Below are 24,316 nucleotides of genomic sequence, written 5' to 3'. Positions count from 1 at the left end.
TGTATTGCATTTATTGGGACCATGTACAGTTTTAGTCACAATTAAAACATATATCAGCACAATAACAAACAGTACAAAGTGAAAAACACACAGGACATATAACACAAAATACAAAGCTACACACAATGTCAACTAGAAATAAATATGTATGCTTGTCAAATGAAAAGCAAGATTACTTGTGTTCATGAGAAGACCATGAGATGACATTTAGAGTCAGTGGTTACAGAGCTGAGTAGTTTTTAGCAGATTTTTTAATTTGGTTTGAACGTACTAATAATCATCAGGTAGGGCGTTCTGCTGAGTTGAGTGATTGCCCAAATGCAGTGCGAGGAAATGGTATCGAAATCTCAGATACCTTATCATTTTATAATTTATATGACTGTTTGAAAAGGCTTACTACACTTAGAACTGATCTCAAGGTGGATAACCTGTGTATTAAGTACCAAGGCTTACAGTCCAGAACATAAAGTACATGATGTACATAATGTTTTATGCTTTCCAATTTTTAATGAATATTATAGGAAGGCATCAAGAAATTAAAAACAGAATAAAATCATACCTTTAGTGGACACTTGGTATATCAGGAGACCATTTAGCTCTAATGATATGCCAAATGTCCTTTGTTTTAATATCAGCACATTTTGCTGTACATTTCATGCAGATGATCTTCAGGTATTTGGCTAAATAAAGCAGTAAATACAGCAATTTAATAATCAAACCTTTTTAAACACTGTAAAGAAAGAATTTGGTCTCCACTTACCTACAGCCAAAAACAACATAGAAATTAGAAAAAGCATAATCCAAGTATTCAAAGTGTCTCTCTGTAGTAAAGAGGAAGAGAAGCTGCTATTCTTGCAGGTGTCACAGACCTTCAGGAAATGTCTAACCACACAGATACATATCAGTGTCTGACATCAGTCTGAGGAGAGTTGATTATTATCATTATCATCAAAAAGAAAAGTAAAGATGGGTTTTATTAATAATTTGCACCATGAAAGTGTCTTATCACAACCAATCTTTATAATAATCTGTTATAAAGGTGCCACTTTGAAGCCAGTAGGGTGAGTATTGTTAAAATGGGACACAGTATACTGAATCCCCCCAATACCTAAACTCCTCACTTACTGTATAAACGTAAGCTGCCTATTGCTCACCCCTGCTTTTATTTTGGAAATCTTGCTAGTCAGTATCAAGCGCTTCTATTGGTTGATTGTTAGCCAATAAGGGTAAGTGTTGTTCGCCTCTCCCTGTGTCCATGTGAGGAGTAGTGCTGCCTGCTAGCAACCAGCTAAAGAGAAAACATGGTAAGTGAGAAGTTGATAAAAATGTTAACGAACATTGTGTCTCATTACAAGCTTGACATTAAATTTATTCATTAGCTTAATCAGCAACTCAGCTAACTAATGCTACATGCTAATTCATGGCGGCGTCGTATCCTCGTTAAATGTAAACATCAGTCTGCACCACAACTTGTTAAAAGGCTTTGTAGTTGGAGAAATGTGTTGTGTATTATCTAGTGAAACCACGACTAACTCAGTCAGAGACTCATATTTGAGTCCAGTGTGGAAATAGCTGGTTTTCAGGCTGCCACGAAGAAGACAAGCAGTTATTCACATTAGCTAGCAAACCCCATCATCTATGTCACATCTGGACTAATCAACATATTCCCGTCATTATCAAAAGTCACAGTTGCATTCGAGATTAATCAGCATTTAAAGTACAATATGTGTCAACTTTGTAATAAATCTCGCTGCTTAGTAAGCAGGAGTTTGACTTAAAAGATAAAATATTGCCATGTTACATGTACGCTGAATTTAAAAGAGGATGCTTTGTCATATTAGATGTATGGCATGTTTCAAAACTTTTAAAGACTTTATAACATTTTCTCCATATATAGTCTGGTGACAGAAACATCATTTTACATTGATTTCAGCATTCTGCTACCAGCTATTTCTTTACAAGAAAATTATGTTTTTCATGTTCCTTGCCTCTATAATACTTCTATTTTCCTACAAGTATGCCATCAAAAGTTTCTGTTCTATTCATTATTCTGCATGTTGTTACATGAGATTATGTGGTGTAATGTTAACAGCTTCGTCGAGAGGTGAGACAAAGGCGAGAGTACCTGTACAGGAAGGCGCAAGAGGACAGACTCCGAACGATTGAAGAGAAGAAAGAGAAGCTGAAGGGTGCCCTAGATGGTACGGATTGTGTGATCATCATTAGATTGCAGATTTCCAGCTACAAGTAGTCAGTAGTGCAAATGATCAGACCTCAAATCCTTTTGTTTTCTCAACAGAAAATCGTCTCCTTCCAACTGAGGTACGCAAAGAGGCTCTGCAGCTACAGAAACTACTGGAATATGACGATGAAGGGGCAGAAGGTTAGTGTCACGTCTTGTCCTATCCGATAGCGCCGACTTGTCAGCGTTCATCCTGTTTTATTCAATCATCACCTTTTTATTATTTCGTCTGTGCAGGTGTCAGCTCACACATGGATGATGAGTATAAATGGGCCGGAGTTGAAGATCCCAAAGTCATGGTCACCACATCCAGAGACCCGAGCTCCAGACTCAAAATGTTTTCCAAGGTCAGGCCCATTTCCCTGTGGTGAATGTATCACTTAGGACAGCAGCAGATTGACGATGGTGATGTCTATGTATGTTGAAGTGTCTCTGAGCGATCCACATGATTAAATTTATATGTACAGGCTTGCAGTCATTAATACTTCACAGCTGCAGGAACTGTCAGTGGGTAACATGAGGTTAGCCACCGACAGTTAAGATTCAAACAACTTCCTTTTTTAACTTTTAACTTTTTATTGGCTAATCAACAGTGAAGAGCAACAGGAGATATGTGAAAGGTAGCGGGGGGGTAACATATGATATAACCTGTGCTGCCACAGGAAGTAAAGCTGATGTTTCCTGGAGCCCAGCGCATGAACAGGGGAAACCATGAGATCGCAGCGCTGGTGCGAGCCTGCAAAGCCAACAACGTCACCGACCTCGTCATCGTGCACGAAACAAGAGGACAGCCGGGTACGCCTGTTCACGTCACTCCTTCCTTTTCAGTCATCATTTTTACAGTATTTTCCCTCAAAGCAACACACAGAGTAAAAGGAGCTTTTTAGTTTGACTGGCAGTAGTATTAACAGCACCATGACGACCACTGAGGCCACATCCGCTGTATATATTTTCTGGGAATTTGTGGGTTGCAGCAACCTGGGGGGAGTTGAAGAATAGGCCTTTTTCACAGCAGATATTTTGACTTGTCATGTTGGGAAAAGCACAGGTGTTACTAATAACATTCACCAGCATGCATGATACCAGGACCCTGAAACTAAAGCATCTTTTTTTTAAAATATCCTGTTTAGAAAAGTGACGCAGGGTTGGTATTATTTGGGCATATTTCAGTATTTTTTTGAAAGGATTCAGTATTTTCCCACCACAATTGTATTTCTGGCAGTGTGGAAATGGCTCTCTCCTGACCATTCAGACCTGCGTGTTGGAAAATACAAGTTAATTTTGGTGTCCAGATTTTCTGGGAGTGTGGGGAGTGAGAGGTGCATTGCTCTTCAGTATTTCTGAAAATCCATCTGTGGTAATCAATCTACCGGTTGTCTCTCCTTATCGCCCTGCCAACATGGCTCAGTGCACGCTGTAATCAGAGTATTAATGTAAAAGTCAACTTTTTTTTGTTCCTGTATGTTTGCAGATGGCCTGGTGGTGTGTCACTTGCCATTTGGACCCACAGCCTATTTCACACTTTACAACGTGGTAATGAGGCACGATGTTCCAGACATAGGCACCATGTCTGAGGCCTACCCACACCTCATTTTTCACAACTTCACCTCACGGCTAGGCAAGAGGGTGAGTGTCGTGTCGGACCACGCACTGTACACATGTCACCGATATTCTCTTTCACTCGTTGTTTGTGCGTACAACTAATTAATTCTGCTTGCACAGGTATCGAATATCCTCAAGTATCTTTTTCCAGTGCCGAAAGAGGACAGTAGGCGTGTAATGACGTTCGCCAACCAAGAGGACTTCATCTCTTTCAGGTCAGTGTGAAAGTTCCCCCTCAATGAAATGTCATACAGATTTTGTGGTATTGAGGTCAACAATAATGAGCTTTCTTTTATTACAGACATCACACCTACAAGAAAACAGACCACAAGAACATTGAGCTGACAGAAGTGGGACCCAGGTTTGAAATGAAATGTAAGTATGGATAGGTACTTCTAGATAGGTCCAGGACCTGTCAGCACTTAGACTGGAAGAAGGAAACAGTGTTGTAACTTGACATGAACAAAACTCAGGTGACTAACTTACTAGTTAACAGGAGTATCTTTTCTGTTGTTGTTAGAGCTGTTCAGACTGAAAACAGTCCTGCGTGTTGCTTCAAGTACCGGTTTAAACATGTAATACCATCCAGGAATGGGGTATAATAGAAAAATTAGTATGAAGGCTTCTAAAATTCTAATTTTGACTAGATCGGCCTGTTCGGTGTGAGGCTGGATGATGTGGCTTTGCATTGCAGCAGAAGAGTCCTCTATTGACAGGAAGATTGTTTTATTGAAATTAGTGACAGATAAATCTTCCAGGCTGGTATATTGGCTTATCATAAATATATTGCTATGATTTGCTATCAACAAATTGTAAGTACAGAAGAAACAGTGACACCTTTACATAGTTTGTACATCATAGAGCACTGACTGTATTCGTTGTAAAATGTCCCGCTCAGTGCATATCTTGAGCCCAATGTTTCAAATAATCAAATGTAAGGGATCCTCTATATAAAGTCTTGATCCTCCATCCTCCAGAGTCTTGAGCATCCATTTTAAACTCTTAAATAGACCCTTTTCACAGCAGACATTTTGACTTTTCAAAGCAGGAAAAGCACAGCTGTAAATAATAATATTAACGACGGCTCCATTACATTATTTGTCACAGTAAGCAAACATGCACAATACCAGAGCGCTGCCACTGGCTCACCTAAATGGAATGCAGCCATCATTGATTTTATTAATTCCACCTGACGAGTCAAACTGTCACTGCTGTGAAAAGGGTCTTTATTGATGTTGATACCCGCCTAAAAAAAATCCAGGATCATCTGGGCTATAGCTGTCCCAGTCTGAACTCTACCTTCATGTTATGCAAGGCTACACAGTCCAGACCTATCTCTGCAATGGATGAAACAAAATAGATTTTGGTGAGAGACACCAGTCTAATACTCAAAGTGTCAAAGTGTTCCTTTTTAAATAAGGGCCAGAAAAACCATTGGAAGATAGCTACGAATTTCGGGACATTTTTAAGTGGAATTCCTCTGTTCTGTGCCACCTTTCTTTTGGGACGTGTAAAATGTTTACATCTGCTCTTCTTCTGTATAGTGTACATGATCAAACTCGGCACCCTGGAGAACGAGAGCACAGCAGATGTGGAGTGGCGTCACCATGCATACACACACACAGCGAAGAAGAGGAGGGTCCTCAGTGTGCAATAGGAACTAATAAAGAATAACTAAACCGTTGTCAAAAACTGCTTTTTGGACTGTTTTTCAAAACGCTAAATTCTATACATTGGTCCTTTTTTAAAATGAAAAGTGAGGTTTTGTACCCTACCAAGTATAATAAGTTTAAGTGAAGGGTTTCCCATAGTCAATCATAATGGTCACCATTAATTAACAAGCAATCAATCAAACTGCATCATAGCCATCATGAGTGACAGTATTTTTCAAGTAAATTGAGGTTGGTTTTTTCGTTTGTTTTGTTTTGCAAACTCATTGGTTAACAGACACCTAATACATACTGTATTGTGTGTATTATAATTATTTTATAATAAAATTTGTTTCTTATGACTTGTATTTGCTCTTTTTTTTTTTTTTACCATACTGAAATAACATACATATTGGGATGCAAGAGAATAGGTGCACGCCTAACACCACGCAGAATTTAATACAGAGATAAGAGCATACGTGTCCATTTATCTAAACAGAAAAGACGCAAATAAATACTGCAAGTGTATATATAGGAAACACTTAATTAATTAATTAATTAATTAGTTTATTTATTTGTGTTATTGGAGATAGTAGTGTTACGTCCCGGCTACTAAATATTATAGTGTAAGTTAGTTGATTTACATGACAAAACCACACATATATATATATATATAAAGTCATGGACGAGACCGTTTATTCAACTTCCACTTTAATTATGCGCAGCTGGTTTTGTCCAATGAAAAACACGCAGCTACAGGAATTGACCAATGACAAAGGGGCATTTCGGAGGTTTTTCCGCTTTCCCTCAAGTTCTTGTGACAGATCCGACTTCAGATTGAGAGAATTCAAGATGGCTGCTACAGGTAAGAGTTTAATTTATATCCAAACTGTATCACAACACTTTGACGGTGGCCGTGGAAGGTTTTGCTGTTATCCTAAGAAAAGTATAGCGACAAGTTTGTCGTGCCGTTTTATGCATGTCAATTAAATAAGTCATATATATATATATATTTATTTTTCGGAGAACAGCAGAAGAAGCTAACAAGCTGACGCGCTGGTAAAACCCCGGACTCTAACGTTAGCTGGCTACGAGTTAGCATTAAAGCTGAACGAGTTAGCCACATAATCTCCTCTCACACTCAAACCAGTGCTATCTAGCTAACTACTGTTTCAAGTCGAGTGTAGAGGAATAATCCGAAGCTTTAATAACTTCGCATTATACTGTCATTATGTCACTACTTAAGTACTTGCTCCTACCTTTTTGTAGCAGTTTGCTAAAGTCGTTAAACTGGCGCACCGAGAGAAACATGGCCTCCCCAAACTGGAAATGACATATTACACAGCAGGCAAATCCCATGCTAAGCTAACGGCTAACGTCAGGTAGCAATTAGCATCATGCAAGTAACTATTTTAGATTGTGAGTTTACTGGTTTGTAACTTTTGACTGACAGCGCGGAATTTCAGCATTAATTTGACGCTCGCACAGCTACATGATTTTGGGGTAAGTTCATATTTTCCGTGTTAGCTTAAGTTAATCCTAGCTGTAAACGTCGTTTTCGTTCGTCTGTGCCGCTATGTTACGCGTATGTAAGACCCGGTGTTGTGTCGAAGTCTGTTCATCCTCTGTCGTATGATTACACAGAATTAAAAATTGGACAATTTCATTGTCTTCCCGATGGTAAAGGATTTTATCTTTGTGAGAATAACTAAATAACCCTTCAGGACTCGTTGGGATTCACTTGGAGTATCTGGCACAGTGTTTCCACCAATAAAAGAAAATTACGCTTTTTAAACGTTATTTTGAAGTTATTTTAAAGTGTCCTCTCTGCTTGCTCTCCAGCAGATTACTGATTCTTGTTGTGCGAGATATGTATCTCGGATCAGCCGTCAGCACTTTAGAAGAGGTTGACATTACCTTCTGTTCATACAAATAAGAGCAGTGTTGAGAGAGCAGAAGTGCATTGCCGCCGCCCCCCACCACACATACACACACTGCTGCTTATCTAATGTATGTTTTTCCAGCTAGAATTCAACAGCCATAAACCAAAAATAAGATATTCCTGTAATCAGTATGCTCTACTGTTTCATGATAACTTGTGTTTATGAATGAGGTGGCATTTGCACATTGTTGATACACTGTACATTGGTAATGTTAATGGAGACAACAATTATGGGTTGTCTTTTCTGATATGGAGAGATTTGTACAACATTTCTGAGTGTGCTGTTCAACTGTATGTCTCATGTAAAAGTGATGTTTTATTTTTATAATGGTGGGTGTTAGGAACAGGCTTTGTACATTATGCTGGATTCTTGCAGTTGATATTTTAGGGCCATCTACACCCTTAACCCATTGTATCATCATGATATCAAGAAATGCTTTCTTCCTCCCATCAATCAGATCCATTGTATTTACATGAGATATATTTGTGTCCAAACTGAAATATGTCCATGTTGTTGCAGTTTCTATATAAAGGGCTAACTCTTCTGGATCCCACTGTGCATGAAGCTCTCCTGAGGTTGTGGTGTCTAGTGCTGCGTTCTCCAGCTCCTCCTGCCTCTCATCATGTCCTCCACCTCCTCCTCCTACTCCTCCTCGGGGGAGACTAGTCCGGAGGATGTACCCCGAGGTGGGGGCACCATCCGAGTCTACCTCCCCAACAAACAGAGGACAGTGGTAAGATGATTGGCTCTTTATCAATCATACAGCAGCTCTAGTTAGAAAACAAGTTTTTTCATACTACAAAAAAATATGAGTAATTAGACTAATGAGTAACAGTTGGCAATTACCAATTGTAAAAGAACGTTGCCAGTGCTATTGGTTGTGAGTGTAATTACTCACACAAAGTTTGACATCTTTCACAGCATGTCAGTGAGTAAGCTAGTGGACAGTTGGTGTCAGGTTTCACAGATGGTGTTGGCCACCATTTATTTGAGTTATAATTCCTATCAGACATAGACGTTATGTTTTCATATTCTGAAAAATAGTTGTTAAAATGTCCTGTCACGGTGCTATTGAGCTAAATTGTCACATGATGATTGTCCATCGTAGTTAAAATTGTGTGGAGGACAATTTGTTCTTGATGTTATCCATATCTCTCTACTGTACAACAGCAAGCCACCTGTCCAAGCTTCCTATATGTAAAACTTGCTGGCAGAAGTTGATTTTTGTGACATTTGCACTTTACTGTAGTATTGCAGATAACCCATTGTTGAAAAATCTTGCTAAATAGAGATGTATACATCCGCTCAGACAGAAACACGTCAATGTAATAGCTTCCTTCTTCTGAAATGATGAATTAAGAAGCCAGGAGAACTTAACTGGATGAAACAAATCCTGCCAAACCAAAATTTGGCAGAACTCTTCCAGTTTTCCTGCTTGGCTGTTTGTGTGAAATGAACAGACGCACAATACTCTGTACTGAATCTGTTTTGTATTACTATGTTAGAAATGTACATCTAATTGTGAAACATTGTGTGTGTGGTGCTATCACCAAGCAACCAGCAGCTGTGGGTGATTGACATCCCACAGTGTTCTATAAGAGCTTTGTTGTGGTCAGAACAAGAATATATTATTTTTATGTGGGTGAAAGGTGATCTGTACACTGGACTGAAGTTTTCTTTCCTGACACTATTTTACAGTCGGTCTGTCAAAACATGATAATTTGCAGTCAGAATATGTGTGACTGTCATTTTGATGTGGTTTCAGTATGCCTCCTTGTTATCTGTATGTACATGGCCAATGAATGTCACCTCAAAGTCACACTTGTCAAATACTGTTTCTTGTTCTCAGGTGAATGTTCGACAAGGACAAACTGTGCACGAGAGTCTAGATAAAGCGCTCAAAGTGAGAGGCCTAAGCCAAGAGTGCTGTGCTGTATTTCGCCTGCTAGAAGGGTAAGATTGCATTATTGTCCACACCATATAAGGATAATGAGTTGCATCCCTCATCGCCTACATAGAAGATTTAGACGCAACAGCAAACAATTGTTGCACCTCAGATCTACATATTGCACAGTGTGATATGTTGATATATTTGTGAAATATAGGCAGAGTATGAAGTGTGAATCAAACTCACTTGTGTCTCCGAGCTATTTATACATGCTCAAAAATACAGTGCCTAGCTAATATCCATTACTTTAACTGTAATGTATCTAGGCAATAGATTTTAAAGGGAAATTCTTGCATCTAAATTTGAGAGTTTTGGCTATAAATCCTATCAATAATAACATTGTACTCAGAAAGAAGAAGTCAGAGGGGGCAAGACACACAAGCACTGAGATAATCAGACCGTTTTAATCAAATCCCAAGGTTAGTCATAGCTATTTAAAGAGAAAACAAAGGTTTGTATTACCCTAACTGTCTGTTGTAAACATCCAGCACAGTTTTCAGACCAACTTTCTAGTTCAACTTTGACCTACCTTACTTAACCTAGTTGTGTGCAGCGTTTTCCTGTGTAATGAGGAATTATTACTGACATTCCAAGTTTGCTCACTTTCAGCTTTACTTACAAATAAAGTGGATTAGATCATCCGGATAACTGCTTGTTTATGAAGAAGGCCATTCTCTCACTTTATCACAAGGAATCTTAAATGCCATTTTATTGTGACAAACACTAGAAAGGTGTAAATGGCTGCCTTAGGGAGCAGTTAATGTGTGGAGATGTATGGGTTTTAAAACTGATAATATGTACAAACTTTCTCTTTTATTTACTTGTTTTTGTCTTTGCCTATCCAGTCGTAAGAGACTGACAGATTGGGAAACAGATATCACTCCTCTGGTTGGAGAGGAGCTTCTGGTCGAGGTCTTGGATGATATTCCCCTCACCATGCACAACTTTGTAAGTAACTGGTAAACGCACATATCCTGTATTTATTTTTATGGCTTCTCTGAAGTTCCATATATTTACAGAATGGCAACTGATAAGGTCCAAATCCATCACATATTTGGATTTTTCTTTTCTTTTTTTCACCTAAATATTCTTAAAGATTGCTAATATTGTGGCTTCTTTATCTGCAGGTACGGAAAACCTTCTTCAAGCTGGCTTACTGTGATTTTTGCCACAAGTTTCTTTTTAATGGCTTCAGATGTCAGACATGCGGCTACAAATTTCACCAGCACTGCAGTAGCAAGGTCCCTACTGTGTGCGTGGACATGGACACAGTGAGCAAACGGTGAGTTGGTGAAGAAGCGTTCAGTGACGTGCAGGGATTCTCTTCAGTTTATCAGTGAATGTACTTGTATAAGAGCACCAAGTGTCTTACTGGTCAGGTGATGCCAACAAGGGCAGGAGTTATTCTCCAACTTGCCATTGTTTCTTCAGCAGAACGTCCACCTCTAGCACCTGTGAGATGGAAAGGGAGAGCTGAATTTCCTATGTATTTAATCAAAATGTAAAAAAAACTGCACTTGTTCGAGTAGAAGGAACTGCAAAAAGTTTAAAGTTCACCTATTGGGATTTTCAGGATATAACACCTCAATATTCCTTTAAATTCCTGTAAAATTAACCCAAAACACCAAAGCATACCTAAAGTACATTCAAAGCTTTTCATGAACAATTAGGAGCACATGCATGGTTTTGGTCTCTTTTGAAAGGTCACACTCTGAAGTTGTTTCCCCAACAGAATCACTGTAAGTGCTACTGGCATTGAGTAATAGAAGTATAAGGTTTTTATTTCTGCCTGAATGTTTTTTTGCAAACAGATGCCTGCAGATGAGCTATAGCTGGGACTTACTAGCTGGAAAACACAATGGGACCACAGCATGGAGCCGTACCTAGTCCAAGTTCAAATTTAATAACAATACCACAGAAAATGAATATTTTACACGTTTTTCTAAGGGAGTTACTTGGTGTCTTGCAAAAAAACACCCCTTTTGAAGCTAAATTTTGTGCATATAAAAGAGTCAAAACAAGTGCTATAGTGGAAAGGGAATTTGTATAAAAAGTAACAAACTGTTTATATTCACATAATTTCCATGTTGTGGCTTTATAAAAAACACTAAAGCTGCATATTGTCATTTTCGGAATTTCATTGGCTATTCGAAGCGCTGGTCATCAGCAGAAACTGTTCCTATTGGCTCGGTCTTTACACAAAAGAAGAGGGGCGGGCACTTCCTTTCAGCAGAAACTGTCGTTGGCTATCGTAGGCTGTGGACAGGACACGGGAGCTCCTATTGGGTCAAATGAGGTGTCAAAACATCATTTGATACCAAGATGTGGCCAGTATTTACGACGGAAAATACATCGAAGATTAGGACGTCTGCTGGCTAATTTGAAATGATGCAACAGCTGTTATGTGGATATTTATTGATGTAATCATGTTTTTGGATTAAATATTTTTACTGGATTGGATTAACTGAACCTTTCCCAGTGTCACAAGACTGTTTCTGTTGGAATTGTATCAGTCAGTGGAATAATATGAGGCTTCATAGATGTTTGTTTGTTGGTGGTCTGACAGAGGCGTTGATTATACCCGCTGTTGTAATTGTATCTTGAAATGGTTCGCATCAATCGAATCATAAGAATCTGAGCTTTCCAAAGATGTGTTGCATGACATCATTAAGGGATGTTTCACTGCCTTTCCCATTTGGCACAGTCGTCAGTACTGTTATTTGTTTGTTTTTTGTAGTTACAGTACTGTTTCCAATGCCAAGAATAAACATTCATGCCGCACAGATGAAGAATAAAGACAGGATAACTATGCACTCCCCAGCATTGTTGGTGCTGCAGATACTACAATAGAAATATGAAGCCATTATCAGATAACAACATGATTGTGTAAAAAATGTGACTAGTTGCTTATTGTTATCAGCTCGTCTTCTGTATTGGTACATATTTTTGTGTCCTTGTCATGTCAAAATGGACTTAGTTGTTGAAAGAAAGCTTGTTGAGAAACCTGGTTTGCTGAGTTACCGTGTGTATATATAAGATGATGGTTTTCTCATTAGCTGGGTTTCATCTTTGATTCAGAGAGCCTATGTTAAAAAGCATCCGTTTCATATAACCAGAGCCTCACCAACTGCAAGTCCTTAAATGAGAGTTCCTTTTCTTGTTATTTTTGTCATGTCTCATCCTTCCCACCTGTGTTTTTGTCCAGGTGTGATCCCAATCCCTGCACAGATGAGTACCCCCAGATATTATTGCCAGAAAATTCCCCGTCACAGAGCAACATAGCCTTAACCCCAGAGCCTCCTGGGTGAGCTCACATGCACAACTATTATATATTCAGATGAAAAGGACAGCATTAATCTTTGAAACTGATATTCAAACTCAAGTTGTGACTATTTCACCTCATCACTCAGGATGGACCTCCTGTCTCCGACCTCAGCCTTTCCCTTCCCCATGCCTGGTGGAGATGGCCAGTCTCTACAGAGGCATCGCTCCACCTCCACTCCCAATGTTCATATGGTCAGCACAGTGGGCCCTGCTGGTGCCAGCATCATAGAGGTTGGTCCGTGTTTTGATTGGTTGCTGTTGTTACGAGAGGATCTCATTGTATTTAGTATAAAACTAAAAAAAAACATGTCAACTGTTAACCCTTGCCCGCAAAAGCAACACCTCATGCAAGATAAGTAAACCGAGAAAACTCATTTCCTGCTGTTCACCAGAAATGTTCAGCCTTGACCACCTGTTGTTACCCGATGAACTCTTTGATAGACTGTTTTGTTTGCAGGATAAACAGATATTAGATATAGATATAGTCTCACTGAAGAAAAATATCCACTTCAACACCTTTTCTAACCTGTGTAATAAGTTATGAAATGTACATTTATTATGTCGTATCTCTTCTCCTTTATAGGAAGCACTAAAATTCAACAACATAATCGGTATGGTTTTGTTTTTGTTTACTTTTTTATTTCCCCTCCATCATTTCAGAATTTGTATTCATTTGTAATTTTACATGTGGTGGTTTTCTCATTTTTGAAGTACTTTCTTGTCCTGTGTTCTCATTTCTGCAGGTCCTGAGCCCTCACCGAAGCCCTCCACAAGCCCACCCTCCTCTCTCGGCTCTCCAGGGAGGAGACCGCCCAAGTCCCCCTCAGAGCACAAGGAGCGCAAACCCTCTTCATCTGACGACAAAAAGAAAGTGGTACGTAGTCTTTGACCTCATTTACAGCTCATTGGTTGTCCTCAGAGACATGTTTAGAGGTTTAATAGTGGCTGGCACCCTTTGAAAAGGCCAAGTAAAGGGATTTCCTCATGCTTTCAGCACCGAGGGGGCTACAGGGACTCGAGTTACTACTGGGAGGTCCACTCTCGAGAAGTCAACATCCAGAAGAGAATAGGCGCTGGCTCCTTTGGAACTGTCTTCAAGGGCAAGTGGCATGGAGACGTGGCGATCAAAATCCTTAAAGTCACAGAGCCGACACCTGAGCAGTTACAGGCCTTCAAAAACGAAATGCAGGTCTTACGGTGAGTAGTGTGGTCTGGATTTGGTCGGATACTGAATTGGTGACACTAATCTTGGTTGAAACTGTGGTGATCGTATAGATCTTCTCTGCTGCCGAGTCGAAGACGTGTGTGTGAAGCATCGTCTACTGTAACGGCTACAACTTTGTGTTCTATCAGAATCAGCTTTATTGGCCAAACATGTGAACACATACAAGGAAAATACACTTCATACCTTTTTATTAAATTCCTTCAAAGTCTTCACTACAAGTATTATGAGTCTGGACAGACATGGTTGTAACTTGACTGGTTGGCAGAGGCAGACAACCATCAGGTGCTACTTCTAGTTTGTTTTTTTTATAACAGTCACTTCTTATTGGGATAACTATCTAATATCTAAATGAAAACTTTTCAATAACTGAAACTTGAATGATAACGTACCTTCTAATACTATCAACATTCTCCATTCTCTGCAGGAAGACTCGCCACGTCAACATCCTGCTGTTCATGGGCTATATGACTAAGCCCAACTTTGCCATCATCACACAGTGGTGTGAAGGCAGCAGCCTGTATCGCCATCTGCATGTCACAGAAACCAAGTTTGACACTATGCGGCGCATTGATGTGGCCCGACAGACAGCACAGGGCATGGAGTAAGGCCTGCTATTAGAATCCATTTCACCACTTACTCACTGCTGATGCCCTTTTTTAAAGTAAAGAAAGGTCAACTGATAAATGTTTCCAGTACACAACTTGGTGCACTCTGTAGAAATGGATATCGGTTTGGTATAGATGCATTATTCAATGGAATAAATCATATTTACATTTCATTGAAAACAGGATGCGGAAAGTTTCAAATCTAGATTTGTATCTTTAAACTTAAAGTGTTAGTAACACATAGCCAGTACTGTTACTCGTAGGAGTTTACTTTGTGGGCATTAAAATTAAGATTGTTTTATAGATTTGTATTAATTTTATTGTGTAAGTTTAAGTCTTTTTTTTTTTTTTTTTATAAACAATTGCAAGAAACCGCAACAGACAGTCTGTTATTACTGCAGGAGAGTCTCTGAGAAAGCTGATTGCTGATGACGGTGGCTTTCTAAAATTGCAAAGGGTGCAATAAGTGGAGTTGACAACATTTGGTGCTGCAGTGCTCCCAGAGATGAAATGAATGATCTTATTCTTCTTCCTTTCAGTTATCTTCATGCAAAGAACATCATTCATCGAGATCTGAAATCAAACAGTATCCTTTTTATTGTCCAATGGTAGGTTTTTAACGCTAGCTGAGAAGTAAGTGTGTGAAAGTGTAAGTGAGTGAGGGTGAGCTCTATGACGTAGTTGACTTTATTCTGCTGAAGACTCGACCAATAACCACAAGGGTAGATTTGCACACTGTGTTCTATAGCTAGCAAGAGGTTTAACCACAAACATGAATCATAACCTTTTAATAGGCGAAGGTATACTGCAGAGTTCATTATTTTTGGCTTTCAGCTCTGTACTCGGTTCAGTAGGTGTTAGCATCCACACCAGGTGAACTGTGTAAGACTTTTACTACTGTAGACATTGTAGCAGACCAGGCAAACGTGACCGTTTTTAATGTTTGAATGTTTTTGAATGTGAAATCAACACCAACTGTCACTTGGTCAACTGCTATTTTGTTTAAAGAGGACCTACTATGCTCATTTCAGCTCTAAATTTGTATTTTTGGACTCTACTAGAGCAGCTCTGCATGATTCACAGTTCAAAAAACTCCTTATTTATCTCATACTGGCCCTTTATGCAGCCCCTCAGTGTACACAGTTTCTCCTACGCTCCGTTTTAGCTCCTGTCTCTTTAAGGTTCCCCACCTGATGAGTCCGCTCTGCTCTGATTGGCCAGATTTACGTATCAGAGTGTATCTTTACCGTCAATGCAAACCAAACATTTCCTGCTTTACTGCTTCAAATTGAAAGCTTTTAAATGACTAACTAATGGGAGACTTTTATTGTGAAGAATTTACAGGAAGTAATAACGTGTTCCCCATTGAATTAGCGGAGCTTTGTTAGCGGCGCTAAAAACCAGTTGAAACAACAATATATGGAGGTATTTGAGCTATTTGCTCTGCAGACCAGTTAGAAATAACGCAGGGAGGAAGAGTACAAGCACAAACAGCCACAGTGATGATGATGTTTGATGAAGAGTTGCAGACGACCAGCACACCCCCAACAGGTAAACTACTTATTTTACTTTGCTGTGCTGTGTAACGGCGTCGTGGCTCGGCGTAACTACTCCCAGAGCGGAGCAGCAAACTTGCACGCTGGTGCACGTAGCAGACGAACTGACGGCAGCTCGGGCTGAAAGTAGAAAAACCGCCAGAAACGTAGAGTTCAGAGCAGAATGAAGCTGCTGCTTTTTGCTAACAGGGATTACTGCTACATACGTTTACCTCGTTGTTTGACACTTCGGTCACTTTTAACATGAACATCCAACATTGTGACATTATATATATGTCTGAAAGTAAGGAAAAGCATCATATGTCCCCTTTATAAAAAAAAAAAAAAGTTTACATGGTTTTCTTTGGTGGTTTCCTGTCTACCGTTCACCCTTTCCTTAATTTCCTGCTTTTTAAAGGTTTTCTGGATAACTAATAGCACCGATATGTATACCAGTTGTCTGTTATAATATTTCCTTAGCTCTGCTGCTAGATATTTTTCTTCATGAGGGCTGGACTGTTAAGATCGGTGACTTTGGCTTGGCCACAGTGAAATCTCGGTGGAGCGGCTCTCAACAGGTAGAACAACCCAGTGGATCCATTCTCTGGATGGTAAGCCTCTCTTTTACTTTTGACACTTTAGGAAATGATTGTGGTTACTACAAAAGTGTGACCTTTAATGTTATTAGACAACCAAACGGTGAGCTCAATCTATTGACTGAAAGTTTAAGATGCACCTTGCTGAATACGTTTTCATGTAAATGTTGAAAAAAGACATAGACTATAGTGTATGTAGGAAGCAAACTGTATATATTTAAGACATTAGTCAGCTTGTTTAGCAGCTAAATTAGCTTAACCACTAATGTTTAATGTATGATTAGATCATTAGACCTCTTTTTTCCCCCACTCTCTTTTTTCCAAGGCTCCTGAGGTGATCCGAATGCAGGACAGCAACCCATACACATTCCAGTCTGATGTATACGGCTACGGAGTCGTGCTGTTTGAGCTGATGTCAGGGACCCTGCCTTACTCGAATATCAACAACAGAGACCAGGTTACACCACACTCGTATTTTGTTTTAACACAACACCGACGTAGCACAGTATCACATCTTTCTGAAATCTTTGCCTAACACGATGGAGTCTCTGCACTGGGTTCACTGGCTGTTAGGGCTACTGTACCTCCAGCTTGCTTATGTGTTCCACTCAATTCAGCTGATGGTGCAAACTGTGCAGCCTGCCTTTTCAGATTTTAGGTATGTCACAGACAGTTTTAGCCTAACTTCAAGCTGTAGGAAAGGTCAAAGAGAGACCACATCTTTATGATTTCATCGTCTACACACCATGAATTTCTACATTTGTCATTGGTAGTTTCTGAGGTATGTTTTAGTGTAGAGCAAGTGAACATTTTAATAGATAAAGTCAGGGCAACACCAAAGTCAACATCCATCCGTTTGAAACCATGAATATCTTTACCAGATGTCATGGCAATCCAATCAAGAGTTGTAGAAATAATTAACTCACTCACACATCACCATATAAGATGGCTTTATCAAATGAAGACTTTTATACCTGATGAAAAACAGTTCTATCTATTATCCTCTTGTTGTTTCTGATTGCTGAAGTTAGAGGCACTGGTCCTGTTCCCTAACAACAGTCGCACTTCAGATTTCAGTAACCGTCTCCTCTTTGTTGTCTCTCTCAGATAATCTTTATGGTTGGACGTGGTTACTTGTCTCCAGACCTCAGTAAGCTGTATAGTACCTCACCCAAGTCAATGAAAAGGCTGATCGTTGACTGCCTGAAGTTCAAACGTGACGAGAGGCCCCTGTTTCCACAGGTGAGAAGTCTATAAGTTATGCATGTACCAAAAGGTATCCCACAAAATGTTGTCATACAATAAAAAAATGAATCAGTGGAGCCCTCTGTTTTCAAATGATACTCCACCACAGGGGACACCACAATCCGAAATCTTTAATCTCACACACAGTGGCTTTAATCCAGGTTATGCATTTGTGGTGTGAGACATTTGAAAAAGTTGTGAGTCAAAGTGTTGTCAAGTTGTGAAAAAAGTGTTGAGAATGAGTGTTGCATTTAAATGTACTTCTAAAAAAAAACAACTTTATTTTTGTCTGGCAAACAGATTAACAATAGACAAGGTGACAGCAGAGTAAGCCAACATGTACAGTATATAAACACCATATGTAAACATCGTATTGACGGTTACCTTTTCCTTCGGTTTCCCTTCATCAGATCCTGGTAGCCATTGAGCAGGTTCAAGACCTGCTGCCAAAAATTGAGCGGAGTCGCTCTGAGCCCTCACTCCATCGGGCCGTCCATGCTGAGGACCTGAACCCCCTCCTGTTCCACACCACCAGGCTGATGCCCCTCTAAGCCGGCAGCACTGGGCAGAGAGGCAGTCACCTTGTCCAAAACCACAGCATTCCCGTGCCTCAGAGAGGCTACAGCTGGCTGGCCTGACAGACCGTGAAGCCCGACTCACTCCTCACCCTGCACAGCCATGGAGCTGCAGCACTCAGTAACAAACTGCAGAAAGAAGCATAGCACATTGTTTAGTCTTTTCCTTTTATACAAGTGACAAAGATCTGCTCGTTAGGTGAAATGATTGTCTACTGTAACTGTAAATATGTCAGTAGGCCTCATATTGAGCCAGTTGACAAATTCATCAAATCCGCTGTAGATACTCTGACCTACTGGGAGCTTTTGTCAGTTGTTTGGAGGAAAATGTAAAAATCTGTTGTTTTGCACAACACTGCAAAACAGCATCACCCCTTTTCCATGGTAAAATAGTCTTACTCTGACCTTTTGAGGAGCACTGTGATCATGGGCAAAAACTTCAATCAGTTCAACTGCCATAATGCTGAGGCTGCTGGTTCAGGTCACCTGATCAGCTTACATACTTCAAATGTTCAGTTGTCATGTGCCCTTTTTTATTTAAGCTAGTGATTTGAAAGCAGACTGAGGGTGTGTTGTGAGCCTTGTAAAAGTTTGGACACAGTCTCACAGGGAACCTCCAGTATTCACTGTTTGTGCAAATGTTTCACTGTTGAGGTTAATGAAAGAAATGGAATTGGGTGCACATGCAATATATTTAACCACAACATCAAACTGACATGAGGAGGAAGAGAAAGCTCAAACTAGTAGGAGCCTAGAATAGATCGGCAATTTCAGACACTGCACTATGCAAAAGGTTTAGAGAAAAATAAACATGTCTCTGCACATACAGCATAACGGTGAAAGGCTTGAAAAACAGATCAGCCCCTTTTCTCTTCCACTAAATCTCTGACAGTTCAGCATTACTTATCTCGTCTGGATAGACGTCCTCAAACAGGCACTCAGGTATTTTTCATCTGGGAACAGCGTGTCCATCGATGTCAGCTAAATACCGAGAGTGTCTGACATGTGGAAGTTGAACAGTTGACCCAACAGGGCCTGGCAAAAATGGCTGTATATCCAAATCCACATTTGTCTATTACCACACTGCTGTGTGAGAAGTAGGGATGTGCATTTTAAATCACCTGGTCCTCTATTTAGTCTTAAAACCTTATTAATTGGGAACAATACAACAACAAGCCAAGTTCAACTGGTTTCACTGCTCCTACAAATAACTAAAAAAGAGGGTTATGCCCCGTCTGAAGACGCTGTCAGCTCCTGAAACAGAATCATTTCAGACTGAATACAGGATTAAATTGTTAGGACCAATATTTTTGCAGTGTATACAGAAGGATTAGTCTGATCATTCTAATATTCAACATTTTCTAACCAAAATATTCCAATTACTGTTTTTGCCAGTGCAGAAAAATCTCTTTGAAACACCAGTTACATCATCACAGGACACTAACACTCAGCAGAATATGAACACTGACAGGTTTGTATCTATCGCTCCACCCTTCATACATGTGTGTGCTCAGACACACATCTGGTAGCTCTGAGCAGACGTCAGATTCCCTTTTCACCAGTTTAATAGCAGAATGTCATCAAGCTTCAGACTGCAGGATTGCAGATCAGATGGCTTTTGCGTACAATATATTTTTTAAAATGATTTTAGTCTAATGAGGATTCGACAGACTTTAGTAAGTTGCAGTCTTAATGTAAACGGTTAGTTGTATTGCTGCTACATATAGTGAAAACGCCTCGGAGATGAGACATATTGGGACTTGCGTGCAGCGCCACGGCGCGGCATCACTGACCTATATTAAGTCTTGTGCAGTCTAGTCTTAAAGTATATTCTTCATGCTCCCGAACACTGCACCATGGAGTAAGCTCGGGTCCATATTTCACACGTACATGCCCACGCACACACACTCTAACTAGCACTGTAGCTGTTGGGGATGCATTAACACTGTGAGTAAGTTGGTTGATGGGTTGCTCCAGTTCAGACAGACTGCAGGAGGTGTGACAAGTGTATTTTATTTTATTTTATTTTTTTTGTAACTACTGAATTAAGGTTTCAATGCTTCAAGTGTTTATATCTTTTCCAAATGACCACACTCGAAGACAGTCATAAGCATCACTCAAAGAATTCAGTGTCCATTAAGTTTTGTAGTCTCGACACAATGAGTTATACAAATCATTATTTTTCTTTTAAACGAGGGAGCATGGAAATCTGTTGATAGCCAGAAATTCACAGAAATAATTAGGAAGTGTTTGGAAATGTGTTGTATCACTGTAACCGAGTGGCAACCCAGAGTTTCCCTCCCAATACACGACGTACGTTGGAATAAAAAGTGCTCAAACAAACTGAATGTACAACGAAAATTTCACATGCAGCTATTGTTTCTCGGCCGAGCTCGTCCGTCCGTCCGTACGCTGCCCGCCTCTCCTGCTCTCACCTTAACAGTGACTTGTTGATCATGTTGCTCACAGTGTTATGCCCTTATGTAACACATCACAAGCTGCTGTTTTCTCTTTACCGTCGTGGTAAATGGACTCTTGTATTTGACCCCCCTTGGCGACAGTCAGTACTCAGGTGTGTACAGCTTCATGATGCAATAAGTTCCCAGTGGATTGTGGATGTATTATTAGCTTTGGCTGAAATGGTCAATAAAGGGCACAGCTGCACAAATACCATCCTAAGCAACAATGGCGGGCGGTGCTTTTCAGCGTCACAGCTGACATTGAGAAGGCCTTACGATTGGGCCGACGTCGCTGTGCTCCTCAAATCGTTGGGTGACGATCTGTGCCTTTCCGATGGGGTCATTTATGAAACACTGCTCCTATTAAGAACAAAATGCATCATGGGATTTAAAGTCATCACAGGCAGTGATTGGTATATTTTTTGGACAGGCTGAGCCCTTTTTGTGGATTATAATCGAATGCAAAAGCACAATAATGTGGAAGCATCTGACGCGTACAGGACGGAGGGACTTTGTGCTAGTGTCTCCTTTACTTGAACCATGCCCAGAGCTGCTTCTCCTCTCAACTTCTCCTGTGCTCTGTGACACTAGTGGAAAGTACTGTATTTCTAGAAAGCTTTGCTCTTGTTGGTGCCTCTAGTACCGATGCTAATGATTTTGGTAAGGCTTCAGCAGAATATAACGTGGTGTCTGCTTTGTGTTCTCAGATACAGTTTTTTTGTAGAAATTGACATGCCTGAAAGTCATCAGATTTTTAGAAATGAATATATAAGCCATAATTGTTCAATAATGTTTGTTTTTACACAGAAACTTTAGCTTCATCTTCAAGCAGACAGGTGATGGTGTGCAGTCCTGTGCTGTCGACCAGGATCTATTTCCTAATTGGCACTCCGTATAGCTAGGTATTCATTTAAATAGCTGGTTGATTTTTGGGGGAAAAAACAATATATAGTAATTGAAAAAACGGTATTTGTGAAATAATGAGATAGTTTCTGTTGGCAGCAATTTAAAAGTTCACAGTTTTGGCTGGAAAGAATCTCTGTTTCCAGCCTGGTAATAATTAAAGGAGAGGTTAAAACAATACTCATACGCCATATATACCCCGAGTCACTGGTTACTGTAATCATTCCTCCTCGCTACGCTGGCTGTGGAATGAAAATCCACAATCCCAGTTCCTCCATACAAATGCATTCTTAGACTCAGACCAAACTAATATGAAGCTGTGTCTTAACTCTCAGTGTCACAACCTTTTTCAAATTCCCACCTGGTATTTCCACGGACAGTGGGGACAAAACACTGGCAACAAACATACGTGCAACTGCCAGGATGAAGAAAGCCTCTTAATTTGACCAACTCAAATTAAGCTGAAGATACAGCTGAAGCCTCAATTTAGCCTTCTCATAAAGCGAAGGAATGATTACTACTAACTCTGTCAACGTACACATGAAATGTAAGATAGACTTGAAAAATCTAAAGTCACTTGTATCCATAATAAGTCATCATAGGCTCGCACCAGTAAAAAGTGCCCGTTTTCTAATTGGCTTGATAGTTTGGTGGAAACAGCTGCTGAGTGATTGTCTCAGCTCTTTCAGGGTTTTCAACCGAAGCCCTTACACCTTTTCTTTTCTTTTCTTTTCTTTTCTTTTCTTTTCTTTTTTTTGACTTGCCAGTATGTCACTGGTCTTTTTGGATTTTAAAAGTTACAATTGAGGTAACTCTTCTGTTTTCTTTGTGAATGTTGGTTGCCTGCTCATTACCTTACAGCAGGGGTTGCTATTATTTTTCTAATGTTAACTGCTCTCAAGCATAAATGGTAATCTCGGAAGTATTAGCTTTATGATACAAACGAGCAGTTTTTAGCGTGTAAATGAACTAGCAGCAGCAGCGAGGGCGATGTGTCAGGTGGTGTAACTGACTGTGCTTCTCTGTATACTGTATCTGATGTTACTGAGCATTAAGCAGAACAGTTGTCAATGTTGAGGTCAGTCGTCACTGAACAAACGATGAAATGACAGCAGATGAGACGTTTGAACCTTGATATTTTAACGTTGTGAAAATAGGGGCTGGGTACCCTAACTGTCGCTACTCATTCCAGTTCTATGGGTGGATCGTGGTTGGGGGGGACGTAGGTTTGACCAGCGGGGGTGGGACGGGGATTTGTGAACCAGGGTTGGGAAAGACTTTGTTTCTGTCTTTCTCTTATTTATTGATGTCTTTGCAGATGCTCTCGTCTGTACACGCGGCTCTTTTGAGGTGGATGTTTACCGAGAGAGATCGCTCTTTGCAACATTCATGTCATCGTCGGGCTCTCTCTCTCTCTTTCTAACCAGAATGTTTCTTTTAGGCACGGTACTGTCTGCTCCTCCAAATGACTTTCATTCTGATACTGTCTCTTGCTGGGGCATTTCTAACAGCTTTTTCTTTTAAACATCTTGAGCACAAAATAGGTATCAAACTTTTTAGCAACATTTTCTACATAGGGTTTCACTACGATAGCATTTGTTAATGCGACACTTCAAAATACTGTAAAAGTAACTTGTTTGGTGGGCGGCATGTTTAACTTGAGCCTGTCCTGTGATATTTAAGTGTAGCTTATAAGTATTGCTGAATGAAACAAACCCCAACTTTTCTAAATGAGCTGCTTTTTGTAATCTTTCAGCAATAGCAAGGACAGAATGTCTACTTTTTAAATTTCCATAATGCAAGATCAGCAGTGCTTTACAATAATGTTGGACCAGGTTTCCTGTGAATCGCCACTCAGAGGGACTCTCTTTATTTCCCTGTTCAGAAAGGATTTATTTTTTTTGGTTCAACCTTGTGTTAACTGTGGTTTTCCCCCCAAAGAGGACTGTGTTCATCTAGTATCTGAAGGAGGGAACAAGTGCCACAGTTACCGGAGATCCCCACTGAAAAGGACCTGAACGGCTTAATGACACATACACGAGTCTGCTGCCTCCGGAGGCTCAGAGGGGCATCGTAGGGGGCAAACCAGACTCAACAAAACAGCTGTTAATTTCAGAGAAGAAGAAGAAGATGATGATGATGATGAGAGAGCTGTATCAGAGTAGGGGTTTTTTTGTTTTTGTTTTTTTTTTTGTCTTTTCATATCTGTAGGTGAATTGCAATATTTGTGTTAATAGTTTCTGAGGTGTCAGGGGTGTTCAGTTTGCAATAAATGGTATATTCTGCTGTGTACAGTTACATTTTTTTTAATTACAAAAAATTTTACTTGTTTATATTTTTTGTGTGATGTTTCAAAAAGAACAAAATTATTTTAAAGTGTAAAGGAAATCTTAGTATTTTTTTAGTTTTTTTGTCTTAAAATATTGATGCAGGATTTATTCTTTAAATAAATAAATTCATCTGTG

The 24,316-nt window shown here is 39.8% G+C and overlaps 3 protein-coding genes across 6 annotated transcripts in view; 2 read left to right on the top strand and 1 right to left on the bottom strand.

Moving 5' to 3' along the window:
• Positions 1 to 6,852, bottom strand: part of si:ch211-102c2.4 (uncharacterized protein LOC568178 homolog) — a 9,605-nt gene extending 2,753 nt beyond the window's left edge. The window contains exon 1 of one of the 2 annotated variants that reach the window (XM_067601383.1): positions 6,753 to 6,852. In XM_067601383.1, the coding sequence (XP_067457484.1) occupies positions 6,753 to 6,852 (100 nt within the window). Of the gene's footprint in view, positions 1 to 760; positions 1,049 to 6,752 lie in introns of those variants that run through there. The other variant, XM_067601392.1, reaches the window with a different exon arrangement.
• On the top strand, positions 1,208 to 5,855 carry imp4 (IMP U3 small nucleolar ribonucleoprotein 4). Its single transcript, XM_067601359.1, has 9 exons — positions 1,208 to 1,304; positions 2,093 to 2,201; positions 2,300 to 2,383; positions 2,480 to 2,589; positions 2,905 to 3,037; positions 3,714 to 3,868; positions 3,965 to 4,059; positions 4,146 to 4,219; positions 5,389 to 5,855. The coding sequence occupies exons 1-9, from the start codon at positions 1,302 to 1,304 to the stop codon at positions 5,499 to 5,501; spliced, it is 876 nt and encodes a 291-aa protein (XP_067457460.1). The 5' UTR covers positions 1,208 to 1,301; the 3' UTR covers positions 5,502 to 5,855.
• On the top strand, positions 6,273 to 24,316 carry araf (A-Raf proto-oncogene, serine/threonine kinase). 3 transcript variants are annotated; one of them, XR_010930388.1, is made up of 17 exons: positions 6,273 to 6,358; positions 7,956 to 8,169; positions 9,286 to 9,389; positions 10,230 to 10,332; positions 10,512 to 10,666; positions 12,590 to 12,688; positions 12,795 to 12,939; positions 13,292 to 13,319; positions 13,452 to 13,582; positions 13,703 to 13,905; positions 14,358 to 14,534; positions 15,078 to 15,124; positions 16,566 to 16,684; positions 16,995 to 17,126; positions 17,777 to 17,911; positions 18,325 to 21,967; positions 21,998 to 24,316. XR_010930388.1 is itself a non-coding variant. In XM_067601323.1 (16 exons), the coding sequence occupies exons 2-16, from the start codon at positions 8,059 to 8,061 to the stop codon at positions 18,463 to 18,465; spliced, it is 1,830 nt and encodes a 609-aa protein (XP_067457424.1). In that variant the 5' UTR covers positions 6,273 to 6,358; positions 7,956 to 8,058; the 3' UTR covers positions 18,466 to 24,316. The 3 variants fall into 3 exon arrangements, 1 of the variants encoding a protein (XP_067457424.1); XR_010930389.1 differs by lacking the exon at positions 6,273 to 6,358 and adding an exon at positions 6,900 to 6,996; XM_067601323.1 differs by having other exon boundaries at positions 18,325 to 24,316.

Source organism: Thunnus thynnus, chromosome 2 (assembly GCF_963924715.1).
Source record: "Thunnus thynnus chromosome 2, fThuThy2.1, whole genome shotgun sequence".
In the NCBI taxonomy this organism is placed as follows: domain Eukaryota; kingdom Metazoa; phylum Chordata; class Actinopteri; order Scombriformes; family Scombridae; genus Thunnus; species Thunnus thynnus.
Note: the sequence above shows the minus strand (reverse complement) of the source record. Positions and strands in the feature narration are given on the sequence as shown.